The sequence below is a fragment of the Phaseolus vulgaris genome, chromosome 6, assembly GCF_051622355.1.
Source record: "Phaseolus vulgaris cultivar YP4 chromosome 6, ASM5162235v1, whole genome shotgun sequence".
In the NCBI taxonomy this organism is placed as follows: domain Eukaryota; kingdom Viridiplantae; phylum Streptophyta; class Magnoliopsida; order Fabales; family Fabaceae; genus Phaseolus; species Phaseolus vulgaris.
In genome coordinates this window covers 31,249,190-31,265,255 of record NC_143503.1, presented here as the reverse complement: position 1 = coordinate 31,265,255, position 16,066 = coordinate 31,249,190, and the positions used below count along the sequence as shown (strand labels likewise).

At 31.4% G+C, this 16,066-nt stretch overlaps 2 protein-coding genes across 3 annotated transcripts; one reads left to right on the top strand and one right to left on the bottom strand.

Moving 5' to 3' along the window:
* Window positions 1–1,406: 1,406 nt before the first annotated feature.
* Window positions 1,407–2,501, top strand: LOC137832147 (uncharacterized). Its single transcript, XM_068640169.2, has one exon. The coding sequence runs from the start codon at window positions 1,567–1,569 to the stop codon at window positions 2,272–2,274; it is 708 nt and encodes a 235-aa protein (XP_068496270.2). The 5' UTR covers window positions 1,407–1,566; the 3' UTR covers window positions 2,275–2,501.
* Window positions 2,502–5,584: 3,083 nt separating this feature from the next.
* Window positions 5,585–8,404, bottom strand: FRS10 (FAR1-related sequence 10). Of its 2 annotated transcripts, XR_016521658.1 has the most exons (5): window positions 8,321–8,396; window positions 6,979–8,032; window positions 6,758–6,892; window positions 6,449–6,669; window positions 5,585–6,366 (listed from the first exon to the last, which is right to left on the bottom strand). XR_016521658.1 is itself a non-coding variant. In XM_068640167.2 (4 exons), the coding sequence occupies exons 2-4, from the start codon at window positions 7,996–7,998 to the stop codon at window positions 5,755–5,757; spliced, it is 2,076 nt and encodes a 691-aa protein (XP_068496268.1). In that variant the 5' UTR covers window positions 7,999–8,032; window positions 8,321–8,404; the 3' UTR covers window positions 5,585–5,754. The 2 variants fall into 2 exon arrangements, 1 of the variants encoding a protein (XP_068496268.1); XM_068640167.2 differs by having other exon boundaries at window positions 6,449–6,892; window positions 8,321–8,404.
* Between the last annotated feature and the right edge of the window lie 7,662 nt (window positions 8,405–16,066).

Genomic DNA, 16,066 nt, shown 5'->3' with positions numbered 1-16,066 from the left:
TAATTTATAAATTTAATTGTGTTTTCTAATGAAGGCCAAATATTCATAACTCTTTTAATGTAAAAGTTACATTTTTTTATTCAAGATACACTTTTTAAATGGAAATTAACAAGTTAGAGACTTGATTTTTTTGTGATTTTTTATTGTTTTCCTTATTTTCTTTATGGAACGAAAAGGAAAGGAAAGATTTTGGTAGAAGAAGGAAACCATTTTTTCTATCATTTTACACATATCATATTTCTATCCTTTTTTTCATCATAAAGCCAAAATGATTTTTTTTTATCAAAGCCAAAAGAAAGAAATTCACTCTTTCTTTTAATAACAAAAGGATAAATTTTTTCATCTCTCTTCATTTATTTGTTTCCCTAACTTTCTATAAATATTAGGAACATAATAAGTATAATTTGAAAGTTTCATATTAAGTATAAAAGAAAAATACATAAAAAAATCATAATTTTAAAATAAAATAAAAATTATACTTTTAAAATTTTGAGTTGAAAGTAATGCTGTAATTAATATCATAAATAAGTTTTCTCATGATTTATTTGTCTTAAATATTCTTCCGTGTATAAAAAAAAATATTATTATAGTTGACAGGCACTGCGACACGTTTTCTCTTGTAATAAACCCCTAACAGCATTTAAGCTATGAAAAAAATGTGTTGATATGATTTATCTTAGAGATTGTAAGAATTTATCTTATACGAGTTTGCTTTAAAGATCACAACACCATGCTCTATCAAATGTATATCCCAATTCTCAACACAACCTTTTTTTGTTTCTGATAAAAAAAATCCCTTCTGATAAATCTAGAGAAAATTTATATATTCTCATTATCAGAACAGATTAAAATTCAATTATGAGAACAAATAAAAATTACAAGTTTACGTATCTTATTTCTATTGATAGTTTTTTTTTTCTTTCAAATATATCTAAGACAAAAAGCATGAAACAAATGGTAACATGGTAGCCCTCAAATGATAACGTGTGATGGGTCCACAAATTTCAGAATGTACACAAATTATTGAGTACGCATTGTTGAGGGAAATTAAGCACCAAATCATTTTTTTCTTTTACCTAGCTTACGAGGAAGAAAAGTGACACCTAGAACCTTCACTTCTTTTCCATTATTTACTTCCAATTCTTTTTCCAGAATGCTTAGTCTCTTTTATTTTGGTCTATCATACTGATGTCAAAATTTGAGATTAAGAACACAATTTGAAACTTCCAATAATGTTATGTAATTATGACTAGTGTTGAAAATTTTCTTGTGCATATCTTTCTCGTGTCCGTACCATCCATAAAATTAGGCCATTTGGCTAAGTTACGTAACAACCCAATAAACCATAGCTTTAGGCTTAGTATAAATAGATGGAGCATGAAGTTCAGTGTTCACTCAACACCACATAAGTACACACCAGGACACAAATTTATAGAAACACAATTCATCATTTACTTCAAAATCATCTCCTCAAACTCTCACAAATTTTCAATCACGTAATATTCTCTGTTCTTTCGTTGGCAAAAGAGTCAGCTAGGAAAAAAAGGTAGCAGCTAGCTACCCAACATGGATCAAAGCCAAAGGAAGGATCAGGTTTTGATGGGATATTTCAACAACAAACAGTTTTTGAAAAGAACTTTGCAGTTTGTTCTCTCAGTTTCTGTGTTTTCTGTTTTCGTTTGGTACTCTTCTGGCTTTTCCATACACCCTCAGTCGTTCAATGCCTACTTCTCCACGTGCCTTTTCTCCATGTTCACTCACACCCTTGAGAGAAAATACATGTTCCTCATTTGCAACGGAATCCTTGCATTTGTAGCCAAGACGGCACTCGTTAACTCTTCAGATTCTGACTTCGATAAGCTTCTGCCTTCCAATCTGTCAGAGACAAAAACAACAACAGTTTCTGACATGGTAGTTGCCCCTCTGGTCGAATGTTTTGCGTCCCCAGAGAATGTTTGTCTGGTGGTTGAAGAACAGAAGGGGCCAGAGGAATACAGTGAAGAAGTTTATGAAGACCAAGAACAAAACACTTTGTGTACCAAAACCGAAGGAAGAGAAAGTGGAGGTTACATTACAGAAGAGGAGATCGAAGAAGGAGAATCAGATAGTGAGGTTGAGGTGGCAGTAGATGATGAACTTGCAGAAGCAACTACTACAACAAATAATGAAGAGTTATTAAATACTGATGAACTGAACAGAAAGTTTGAAGAGTTCATAAGGAAAATGAAAGAAGAGATAAGAATTGAAGCTCAAAGACAGCTTATTGCAGTTTAATTAGTACATTTTATATAATAAAAGATGACAAAAAATAAAGTGCTTCAGTCTATTTCAAATAACTAAAGCTTATTGCAACTTAGCCACTTTTGTTTGCATATGCAGAACTATGCATGTTTTCCATATCTCAAAAGCTTCTCTCATTTTCAGTATGCAGAATTTATGTCATGTCGTTTTTAAGTTGCTGTTGCGTTGAATCTTAGCCCAATAACCTGATCTTACTTCTATGTTCCTCTCGTCTTGTCTTTCTTCTTCTATATTCTCCTTAATTTACAATTGTTGATTCTTTTAATTCAGACTCTGAATAATAAGCACATCATCCATACAACGAAATTGAATATGAACTTATATATGATTCAATATCTCAACTTTTTTTTTTATCAGGAAAGAAAGAATCAATTAAATTGGACTCAACTTGCATTATAGAAAAAGAGAATGATATATTCCAAGAATTTTCCACAAAGAATACGAATGATTTTACGAAGAATTTCTTTTATGCGAAGGAAATACAGGGAAGGACAATAATGTAGAAAAGAGGCACAAGAATCAATGTAGAAATTCATATTACAATTGATCAATGATTATACAAAAAAAACTGTATCTCAATTGTTGAAATTAAAAAGAAAGACAAAGTTCAGGTCAATAGCAGAAATTATGATATTTCTTTAACTAAAATGAATAAAATATTTTTATGGCATAATATTTTTTTTAAGAGAGATTGAGTAAATAATTAAGGAATGACTTATTTCTTTCTTTCTGTTGTGTGAAATAAGTATTGATGTTTCGGTGTAATTAATAATGTATCATTATCTTAGTTGTTATGTTTATTTATAGTATTTGATATTTTTTTTTTACTATTGGATCTAAATTAAAACATGTGTTGCACTTAACATTCTTATGATTTAATTACAATTAATACATGTTATAACTAATACATTCAAACTTATACTAGTTACAACATGTCCTGAGATCATGGAGTACGATTATGAACAATGCTATTTTTCTCTAAATATTTCACAAACGCGCTTCATCTTTTTCTATTATTAGTCTAAGTGTTAAGAAAATTTTAAGTCAAAATAGTATCTCTCTAAAAATATGGCAGTTAACCCTAGTTTCACCATAACTAATTAGTGATTTTAGGGTTTTCTTGTGAGATTTGGATAAATATATTTTTTATGATTATTAATTTCTCATATGATTTTTAATATTTTTTTTTAATTTTAATTTCTTAAAATGTAAAGACACTTATATGTATATATATATATATATATATATTAGTAATCAACCAAACTTTAAAATGACATCTAAATTAAAATTGTGACCATGGGAAATTTGCAGCAGTTAATCCAATTATTTCTTGTCAGATTCTGTAATTTTCTTTCTGTGTAAATATGTAACACAATTTAGCACTGTGTGGTTTTCTTTTCTATTATGCAGTTTGTGGAAATAACAGCCGTTTTTGTTTTTGCCAGAATAGACATGTTATTTGTCGTTTATTAGTTTTTTTTATATCAGTTTTGTCGTCCATTCGTTTTCATTATAACTTTCATGAATTTCTTAATATGCTGAAACGCAAAATAAATTGCAAACAATAATTTTCCATGAATACAATCAACATATTCCCTGATATATAAAACATTTGAAAAACTCATGGCTAAGAGAAAGTGAACAGTGTTATTCTTGATCAACCTTTGTATTGTTACCAAATACCATGGACATGGTCGCTAGGGAGGGACCCTCTTATATTGAACATGAGGAGTTGATGATCCAAGGAATCACGTCAAAATATGATGCCAAACACTTACCTGTTCATTCTTAAAAGGAGAAATCTAGAAAGGTCAGGGACACTAGCATGATGATGAGGGTGAAGCCATGCAACTTAAGAACACAAAACCAATTACATTTGTTTGCACATGTTCCAACAAATGGAATTATAGAAGCGTACAACATAATTTAATGTAGCATGGATCACCACAGCAACCATCTTTAACAAAATAACAACTCTGTTGAAAACTTTGTCTGATAAAAATGACATTTGATTGTAAAAAAAACAATTGCACAACTCCCAGCCCTATGTTCATTCATCAATCACTGTCGTGGGTCCAAATTTTCAGCTAAGATGGGAGGAACAAATAATTGAAGAGAAATGTGGCCACTAGTTCACTCACATACAATTAACTAGATCAACTCAAAGAAGCTAGTTCATATTACATTATATCAATTAGCAGAAAAGATATATGAAAACACAAAAAATGTGGTATTGATCACTAAGACTCCGACAGACGTATCAGTGGTGAACCTAGAGAATTATCACATTAATTGCTAGTAAATAATTTCAAAACTATTAGATATATTTACTGGAGATAAAGACATTTTATAGTTTATAGTTTATAAGTGAGTATAAATCTAACCTTATAAGTCGATTTTACAAGATTGAATTAGGTTTAAAGTTCACTTTTTAATATGGTATCAAAGTCATTTAGAGTCTATCAAGCGAGAAAGGGTTTGTTGGCCTTATAAAGTCATCCGCTATCAAACAGTTATCAGATCACCCATAATATATAGTCTCACGCATGAGTTGGTAGCCTCGACACGAGACGAGTATGTTGGAGATCCCACATCGACTAAAGATAAAGACATTTCATAGACCTTATCAAGTTATCCGCTATCGGGTCGTTATCGGAACACCGATAATATATAGTCCACGCACAAGTTGGTAGTCTCAGCGTGAAACTTTATATTTTAATTTTTTTAATTATAAAAAAAGTAAAATTACAAATTTATTATTGTGTTTAAAAATAATTAAAAAAATAAACATGATTCATTAATTTGTGCATTTTAGTTTTTTTTTAATTAAAACATTATTTTCTCTGTTGTCTAAGAATTGCTTTAAAAACAAATACAAATTATATAATATTGTTGGAAAATGAAAAATTATCATACTTATTTTTTGTTTTAATAAAAAAATAAAAAATAATTGTAATTATAAAAAATGTGTAGAAAATTTTTGAAATACAATAAATATTAATAAGTTAAAGCGAAATTGACAAGAGAATGTACCATGCATAGTAGAAAAAAAATATATTAAAATAATATTTCAACAAATAATAACAATTATCCACTCACATATCTATCATTTAAGAGTTACAAAATTCTTTAAGAGTTACAAAATTAATGAAGTTGATGCTGGACGACAATTCTTTCAAAGACCCTTTCAATACATGAAGTTGATGTTGGCGACAATTTTTTCAAAAACTAATACAATGTGTTGATATTGAAGTTCATGATTTTTATATTTTCCTCCAGTGTCTCCAAATTAAAATATGATTCTTACTCCCTCTTATACATTGAATAAAAAATACCTTATACAATTCTTCCCTTCTCTCTTACACATGAATAATTATTATTGTGCGTACTAATGCAACAAATAATAACCGAATGTACAGGTAGAATAGTCACTTCCTCAACTAAACATCCAAACTAGTTGGTTGATGAGACTAACATGTTCATGCAGACTCCATCAGCCTCAGGGAGATTTCTAACCTCGTTAAGAATCCTAGTAAGTTCTTTTGTCAGTTCTTTACGCACATACTCAGATCGCTCCTTTGTAATTGATGATTCTTGAAATAAAGTTTCAGCTAGGGACTGATATTCTTGAAACCATTCCTCTCCAATGCCTTGATTATTATCATCATCATTAACAAGTAATGAGCATTCCCGTCTCCATCTACCTAAAAAGTATTTATCAGGTAACTGAAAGTAGTTTTTTATTACAAATACACGAAGAGCATGCCTGCATAGTATTCCTGAAGATTCAAACTCCTTGCAAGAGCAGTGTATCTGATCATCTTCAACCAACCATATTACAAGCCGTTCTCCGTTCATCCTTTTGAAATGCCGCACAATATACGATCCATTGGCCATTTCGGATGCAGCATATTGCATGGACAGCAACAGCTCTTGCTGCAAGGCATTAAAAGCAAAAGGAGTGAGAACACTCCGTGCATGCTCTTCAATCGGTATGCAAGTTTTGAGCTGAATAAATTGAGTCTCCTTAAGTGCTTGATGTTGAAAACTTGCAGAAATGCCAACCTGCAAGCATAAGAATGATAAGGAAGAAAATCATTAGAATGGCAAGTTAGCATACAAGACAAGATACCTCTCGCCAACATACCTGCTCAAAGAAGCTACGCAAACACGTATGAGCAGAGAAAATCCTTTTCAAAAATGCATCTATAGACTTTGAGTAAGCCATTGTCGCCATTCGAGCCAGAAAGTAACCTCTTACATAGGCTTGGGCCCAGGATTCTCGGACAGTATATAGTAAATCAGCATGTTTATCTGAACCAAGTCCAAACACAGAAATCATCTGGCTCCACTGAAGTTCAAATTCCTCTGTATTCTCAATGTGAAATAAGGCATCGAACTCAGATTTAAATTCTGCATACCGAGAACCCAGAGTAGGAGAAAACCAACAGGGTACCTTGTGTAGAATATTCCATTGAGGAACGACATGTTTAGTTCCTGGAAATTCACTTAGAATCGCATCTTTAAGTCCCGGGTCTAGATCAGTTAGAATAGTTTGTGGACATCTTCCTCTCATGAACCTGACAAAAGTCTGTATTGAGGAATAATCACCATAAGAGGAGTTTTACAGAAGAACAAGTAAAATCTTATCTTATACAGAGGATGCTAGTAGCAAACCTGTAATGCCCATGAGAAGGATTGAGGTGTTTCATCCTGCAATAAAACACAACCATAAAAAATAGTTCTGCCGTAGCTATCAATACCAAACCATACTCCAAAAAGCAATCCATAAGTGACCGATCTATAAGAAGTATCAAAATAAACCACATCACCAAACATAGCATTTGCATTAACTGAGTCGCCATATGACCAAGCTACATTTTCAACCTTATCATTCCCATCCACAGTGAAATCATACACAAACTCATTATCTGCTTCTTTCATCACTTTGCACGCCTCAAGAAGTTCCAATACATCATTTTCCCTTTTCTCACTGAGCAATGCCTCATTCTCTAGAACAACCTTCTTGCGGTTTTGAACAAAGTTCCTCACATCCCTTTCCAAGAAAGGCAGATGGCCCCCTTGAATTCCCTTTTCCTGCTCAAGCATTTTCACTATCCGATGAATTGGAAACCCTGCCTTGGAGAGCAAGAGTATACGCTCTTGATCAGCCTCGTGAATTTTACGATACGCGGGCAAAAGACGCACTTGATCATCTTCCAAAATTTCATGATTGTGCACATTACTAAACTGCACAACGAACCACTGGGAAACCCCTTCTACAACTTCCTTGGATAGATACATCTTCGCATCACATCCACACCTCACTGATTTCCTATCTCTATGGTGTTCTCCATTAGGCTTCTTCTTCACCGGGGCAAAGCCGGACCGGTAACAAACGAAGTCACGCTTGTAAATCCCCAACTGGGGGCTAATTCTAGACCTTTCCTTCCTAATAGAGAACCCATTCTTCCTAGCAAAATTGCCATAATACTCAAAAGCATCATCATCACTCTTAAAAACCATTCCAACATAGGGAGTAATCATAGCCCCAGAAGATGCTTTCTCTTCCTTCACCAATTCAGGTGCCGCAGAACCCTCTTCAGAATCACCCTCATACGTAATATAACACTTCCAATCTCCACAAGGGCATTGTTGCCTCCGAACACATAGGTTTTTAGAAGGTATGGATGTCATTTGAACGGAGTGTTGAAATTAGTCAGTTTCAAACCTTAACAGACCCGGAAACAGGAAGTGTCAAAAAACAAACTAAAAACCTTAACATGAGCAGAAAATAGTAGAAAATCGAATAATGGGCAAGGTAAATAATAATAAAAAGATTTATTTTCTTATACCCAAAAATTCCCAAAGCAGATATTGAAATTGGCAAGATAAACAGGTTTTGGGCTGACAGAAAGAGAAGCTTGAAAATATTGGAAACAAGGAAAATGAAAAACTTGGTTGAACACAGAGAAGAAGAGATTTCAAGAAAATTAATGAAAGTGAGTGAGTGACATACCACAGAGCAGGAGTGCAAAGAGCTGAAACCCTTGTTCTCTGGTTCATCGTGTTCCGAACTCCTGTTCTAGTTTTTTTCCACCAAAAAGAAAAGGAATTCAATTTGGGCTAGTTTGTTTATTGGGCCTTCAGTTGAAGGGAAAGAGATGGGTCTGGATCTCATCCACAATGGATTTTGATTCCTGCACCATATAAATATTTTAGACGGTTTCTTCCTGCACCTACATACCTTTTTCTCTAACCTCCATAAATTTTCGAATTTCTAAAAATGTCCCTCTATAATATTTCGGATTACATAATCTGAAAGTCATTTTTCAAATTTATAATTAGCTTCTAGATTATGTAATCCAGAAGCTTTTTTTAGATGCATGATTACTTTCCGGATTACATAATGCGAAAGTCTTATTTAGCTTCCGGATTATGTAATCCAGAAGTTTTTTTTAAATGTGTTCCAGATTACATAATCTGGAAACTAATCTATGAGATGAAAAAAAAGGATAAAAATGTATTTTCATGGAGGTGGCAGAAGAAAATATGGAGGTGTAGGAAGAAACAGTCATATTTTAAATCCCCAAATTACCTTTGGAATTTTTTATTTGAAATAAAAGAGTGTGAATATTGGTTTTTTGTACTGGTTTTGATGAACAACCAACAAACTCAGGACTCGTACAAAGCACTCAAAATGCCCAGAATTTGCATCCTACAATCGCCGAAACAGTGTTCTTCAACGAGCGGAGGAAAAGAGCCAAAATCCTAAGAATTTTTAAAAACTTATAATATTGACTTTGTTAAGAGGAAAAAAAGGTAATATAATTATTTTGATCTTTAATCAAAATTGTAATTTCATCTCAATTAAAAAAAAAAAAACACTTATTAACCAGTATCTATGTTGTATCTAAGTTTTGTGTAGAGCTAAATTGTCTGCTTGGGAGTTAAGACAATGGTTCGATACATACTACTGACGAGTTTTAATTTAGAACTTGCTCAAAAGGGAGGAAAAAACGTTGTTCTTCTGGGATAATGTGATAGAATTTCTCAAGGGTGTAGAACAGGTATCAAGTTCCTTTCTGGACAAGTTGATGTACAAGATGCAACTTTCTCAAGTTCTTATTCTTGGGCCTATTGGTTGTAATGTCCTTATGTGTGCATATTTTAAAGCATTCATGTGCTATCTTGCTATTGTTCTTATGGGCCCAAAAAGATGTTATTAGCATAAAGTTTGATGTGCATTTTAAGTTAATTTTACTTGAGAGAAAAAGTCAGATTAGTGTTATTTCAGGTTTCAAAATTACCAGGGGTTGGTTATACAAGTGATGCCACCAATTGTAGAAGATTGAAGAACAATATTCCCTATGCATGCATTTATTAGTTAATACATCTATTCAGATTTCATTACCAGTCATATAAATTAGGCAGTAAAAACATTGATTTCTTGAATGATATAAAGTTTATTTGTTTTTAGAACTTCTCTAATAATTTCAACACAAGTTTGCAGTTACATGAGGTAACTCTTGCGGGAATGATATTATTTCTTAAGTTTACAAATAACAAGAACAAGGATATGCCTTGGAGAGGAGACAAATTTGTTTTTATCAATCACATTGAATAGCCACATATTCATAGATTTCAGAAACATAACTTATATGCTTTTCTAGGTATTTTTGTCAAACAGTAAAAATATTCTCACAGTAAAAGAATGACTTAAAAATAAAAACAATGAGATCATGCTTCATAAGCTACGTTTTGTGGCTGTCTAATTAAGTTGTCTAAAAGCCTTAATGTAGTTTTTTATTACCTGCTGAAGTGCCTCTTGATGAGTGTCAATCATTCAAGTCCTTGACTTATATTATCCACTCAAATTAAAAAAATATTTTAAAATCATTTTTTCTTTACTCTGCACCATAACATAAAAATCACAAAATTCCTTTATTTATATAAATAAGTTCTGCTTTCATTAACCTATGCACCTGGTATACAGAATAGGAAAATTGTTTCAGATGTGTTGTAGTTACTCTTAACTTCTCATCTTAACTCCACTCAGAAAGAAGATTAAAACTCTCAAATTTTAAAATCCTAATCCATCGTATAACTTTCTGTTCTTCAATTGTATTATCATGTGAATTAAAAGTAACAAAAAAAGCACTAATCTAATCCAAGGCTAGGTGATTGAAGTAGCCAAGGAAGGTGCAAAAGGTAGATTTTCAAACACTTAATGCCAAAACTATCATGTTTTAGTCAGAGAGGCATGAGATAAGGAGACATAGATTAAGCTGAAGAAAATTTTGACACACATCATTTCCAAAAGTTTACCTTTGTTTATTTTGTTCTTGTTGTTGCGTCAAATTTAAGCATATTGGATAAATACAATACTCATGTCTCATGTTAGCAGCTATTCGATGAGAAAGAGCATGATACACAGATTTTATACTTGGAAGTTTCTAAGCCCATCTAAACTGCTACACCCTTCATTTACTGAGAACTTTTTGAGCCTCCTGAACATGTTCTGTCCTTCCTGCTACATAATCCAATATTCTTTCACCAACTTTTTCACCATGATCTTCAGTTGGGAGTTTTGAAATGCCTCCAAATGCTATAATTGCCACCAAAAAGAAAGTAGTGGAAGCAAACAAAGGCCAAAAGTAGGCCAGAATGGTGAAAAAGTGTGGAGTAGCATATAACACCAAAGAGAATGATAACAAAACAACTATTGCTATGGTTATGTGATATCTATATTGTTGAAGCTTTTCTGATATATCCATAAGAGAGAAAGAGGGAGAAAAGAGGAGGGAAAATGGGAAAGGAAGGTGAAGAAAGAGATGTTGGGGGAGAAGGATACTGTGAGGTTATGTATTCTATAACAAGTTTAGTGTTGGCAAGCATTATATATATCTGAAGAGATTCTACTTTGGAAATAATGGTCTCAGTGATTTTCAAAGTTTGCTTGACCTATTTGCCACTTCTTTTCTAAATGGCACATATTTTTCCTAACCTATCTTTCCATTAATAAGTGGACTTGAATAGAAAGCGTAAAAAATCTTGAATAGTAAATTTAGTTTCTATCTAACTATTATGGTTAAGTTGAGAACACACTTTGAACTTGTAAAAAGGACTGAACATGATTTTTCACAAAACATACATATCTAAGAAATAGAAAGTCTCAAATTGAAGATTAGTTTTGTAAAATCCCAGGAAGAACCAATGACATAAGTTTTATAAACTTTATGAGAGTAGTAACTGTAATGGACGGTCATGGGCGGGGAAGGGATAAGCCTTTCAATTATTGTTTTGAGGACCAATTTGAGAAGGGCCTATTAGTTAATAAAATGAGGTGATGAAATGCTTTTGGTATAGATTCTTGATTGGTCGGTTTGTGATTCTTTTCGGAAGTGGATGCTTTTAATTAGAATTTCAGAATGAAGATTGGCCTTCATAAAACCCATATCTTCTTATTCTTCTCTTTCGTAATGTGTATCAAATAACACCAACATTATATTAATATTTATAGAATTATGATTTTTTTTTGAGAATCTCATAACATATATGGAAAAAAATTATTAAGAAGTGAACTTTAATTTCATAAAATTGAGGTTTGTTTTTTTTACTGTGAAATATCTTAATTTTTAGTCGATATGAGATCTCCAACACACTCTCTCATGTCAAAACTATCTAGTCATGCGTGAGATTATATATTATGGGTGGTCCAATGACATCCAATAACGATGACCAGATAAGTCTAACAAACAATTACTAAGATAGACTCAAAATGACTTTGATACCATATTAAGAAATGTACTCTAAACTTAACTCAATCTCATAAAACTGACTAATAAGGTGAGGTTTACACCTACTTATATATTATAAAATGTCTTAATGTGAGATCTCCAATTTAAACCTACTTATATATTATGAAATGTCTTTTAATGTGATCTTCCACTTAAACGTATTTTTTATCTATCAGATAAAAAGAAGAAGAAAAAACATGCAGGATAATATAAAATAAAAAGTATGTTTGTGAGTTTGAGGTAAGGGGTAACCTTCAACCTCATAGAGTAGATGAAAATTGTGAGTTGGTTTGAGGTAGGAGGTAATATTCAACCTATGAATCAGACAATGACAAGAGGTAAAAGTGAATCAACACTAAATCATAAGGAAATTCTCTTTTTTCCTTCAGACAATGAGCACAGATCTGAGACTTGTGTTGTGTGGGTCAGTGAGTGCTTGAAATTTGGTTATTGTTCTCTTGTTAGCAAGAACCCTAAGCCCACCAAAGATTAATTTGCTTTGGTTCCACGCATTCTCTTTCAGTCCATTCTTCAAACTCCGTTGCATCATGCAGAAGTGGACATTCAAGGACGCTTCACAAAATGAAAATGGGCTGAAATCAGCAAAAGCCCAATCTTAATGAATTTTTCCATTTTTCAATGCAGCTTCTAGATTTAATAAGTAGTTGCATGTGATTTACCAATTTCTCTCTCTTAATTAACCTGCTAATTTTTTTACTACTGAAAATTTGGACTATGGCCTACTTTTCATTTAACTATTGGAGAAATATATAAGAAATTTACATGTACAAATATTTAACATCACTCATAAAACAATACCTATAATTCAAATTAATTAAGACATTTTTTTATCATGAATTTCTCTCATTTTACTAAACCATACACTAATTCTATTTGAGTTTTTATTATGAAATAGCACATAACTTTGTTCAGAAGAATGTGTAATTTTGTATTTTAATTTTCACTTAAGGAAAATGTAGCATCATCTCAATAATCTTTTCGAACATTTTTCTTCCTTACTAGTTTTTCATGCTTTCACATTACAATTGGTGATAAAAATAAAAACATCCCTTTCTACAACTACCATTACATATATAGTTTCATCTTGTTCATCTTCTATTAACTATCATCTTTAAAGAATCCCAATCAATCATTTATTTGAATATTCCGTATTGCTATGATATATGTAAATGTTTTTCATGAGTTGTTTGTAGTGATAATAAATTGCTAAAGTTCAATAGATGCACAACAACCACTTTTTTTACCGGCAAGAATTGAACATGCATTCTAAAAAGTTTACAATAATTCTTAAACATTGTTCAGCTAATTAAACTACACCATCTTTTATGTAATCAAACATTTCTGAAATATGTACACACACACATATAATTAAAATTAGGCCTTAAAAAACATGTTGGTCCTATTATTAAACTGAGGATGCTAGTTGAAATTATTGAATGTTTTTTATTTCAAAAAATAAAAATGATTTAAAAAAAATTATGGTGATGGGATGCTTATTTTGAAAGAGTATTAATTGAAGTTGAGTTGAATTAAATTTGTTAACATTTAAGTGTTTTAAATAGGAATAATATATTGTGCTAAGGGACAAGATGAAAGTATTGAGTTTAAGAACGAATAAAGTGTTAAAACCATTATAAGTGTCCATCCAAATCTTCTGGTTAAAGACATTCATATTGCAAACCTACCAATTGAAACCAACAAAAACATATGCCATTAAGTGAACCACAACAACTGTAGGAACCCTCTTCCGTCACATCATTATCCAACCATTTTTAGCAACACAGAACTTCAACCCTTTTAATCTTCTAACACTGTTCATTGGGCTTTCATTGCAAACCCTTGGTTGTTGGTGAAGCCCTCCATTTTGTTGTCTCCATCCAAACAAAAATGGGAAAAAGAAAAAAAAGAAAACATCATATATATTTGGCTTTCACATGGTGTGCAGTGCAGGAACCGTAATTTTTCTTCTTCTTTTTTTACTTTATTTAATTATTATACTTTTAAGCTAAGATGAGAGCTTCTCTGAATATTAATCCAAATTAATTTATTCTTGGAAGCCACTTTAATTAGTTTGTCGCTTTCAGAATTTGAGTCCTCACACTCATTCTTTTGTTAATTCAAATCGCAGTCTTTTCTGAATGATTTTCATTTCACCAAGTAAACAAAAGTGATCTCAGAACGGTTTTAGCGCTTAAGCAATACAATAGTCTAAAGTGATATCCTTCCATTGACACAGACACAGATATATAGAATACGACAACTTAGGAGAGTTCAACTTCAAACACATTTCTGAGTTTGCCAATACAAGATATATAACTTTCTGTTCATTCATGCACAATTTTTTTGTAGATTCAGTCCCTCTTCGTACACAATGAATCTGACAAGAATTTCAGAGTATTGAATTTGAACCCAAAAATTTACTTCTTTACCTCAAAAGAATTGTTTTCTAGCCAAGATTTAAAACATAGGCTTATAACCCTTTAGGTTATGTGTGATGCAAAATGAAATTCTCATACTGTTAACACCACTAGTTGATATTTGAGAGTGAAGCAAAATGTGTCAGCAGAAGAACAAGGATTGAAAGGAAATAAAACTGAGACCAACTACTGCAGCACTTGTTATTCACCAATATATGACTGAACCTGAATGTTACTGATCAGAAGTGAATTTAGGTTATTGAAAGAATTATTGTTGCCGACAATAACATGCTCAATTGGCACTGGTCCACATCTTTGATGTTCTCCTTCCCTGCTGGCTGTATCCTATGTACCCTTTCCCAGTGCCAACAGTAACTTCATCAACCTTGCTTTTAACTGTATATCAACTATAGTACATACTCAAATTTTTCGTATACTTCATCATTTCGAAATATACTTCTTAAATAAGAAGTAAAAGTTTGTGAAGTGTAGAGTGGGATAAAATATGAAAAGGTCAAAAACGAAAAAATTACAAAGTGTGAAAAAACAAATAATAAAATATTAAAAACATGAAAAATGGAGTATTTTTATGCGATTTTTTTTAAATATTAAAGAGATTTGCTAACAAAATTATAGATAATTAATTGTGTTTTAAATATATTAGGGTTTAATTAACACTGATAGGGCTGTTATGAGATATCCTGATCTTGCTACTTATGAGATATCCTGATCTTTCTATTTATGAGATATCCTGATCTTGCTATTTGTGAAGGTATTTTTCGTGAGTATGAAAAATTTATTGAAGTTTTTTCTATGTTTCTTTAAATTCAGACTCCTCTGATTGTTACTTATTGTTACTTGAAGGCTGAAGGCCTATCTGAGATTCTAAGATCTTAAGCTACATGATGACTAACTTTAAAACTTTTATTTAAAAATATATATTAGAGTTTAATATATCGGAAATATCACAAATACTAAACGCTTATATTATATTAATAAAGAAGCACATGAAAGAGAATTGAGATGTGTAGAGAACTATTAATATTTTATTAATATATGTTTTTATATTATAATAAAATAAAATAATTTACTTTTTCATATTTTGTGAAAATATTTTAATTTTTTTATTTTAAATATAATTTCTTTATTAAGGTTTTATTATTTTTTTTTAATTTAAAATTTATCTTACTTCTTGTTTGTATTTCTAAAAATGTTTTCTTATATTAAATTATTTTATAATTTTTTATTTTACATTAACTAAATCACTTACAATTTTTTCATTCAAATTTATTAATTTTCTTCACTTCTTTTCTTTTTCACCCCCATCCAATCCAAACAAACCCAACAAATTCTTGAACTGTGACTTCTCACTGTAACTTTTATAACAATTATTTCAAGATTTGTACTGATTATAGTTTTGATAGTTAACCATACACAGAAATTAAACGGGAAAACTAAAAGAAAAATAGAAAGAGGGTAACTGTTGCTGTCAAGCTAGAATTAAGGAGAAGCTAAAGTAGAAGCATG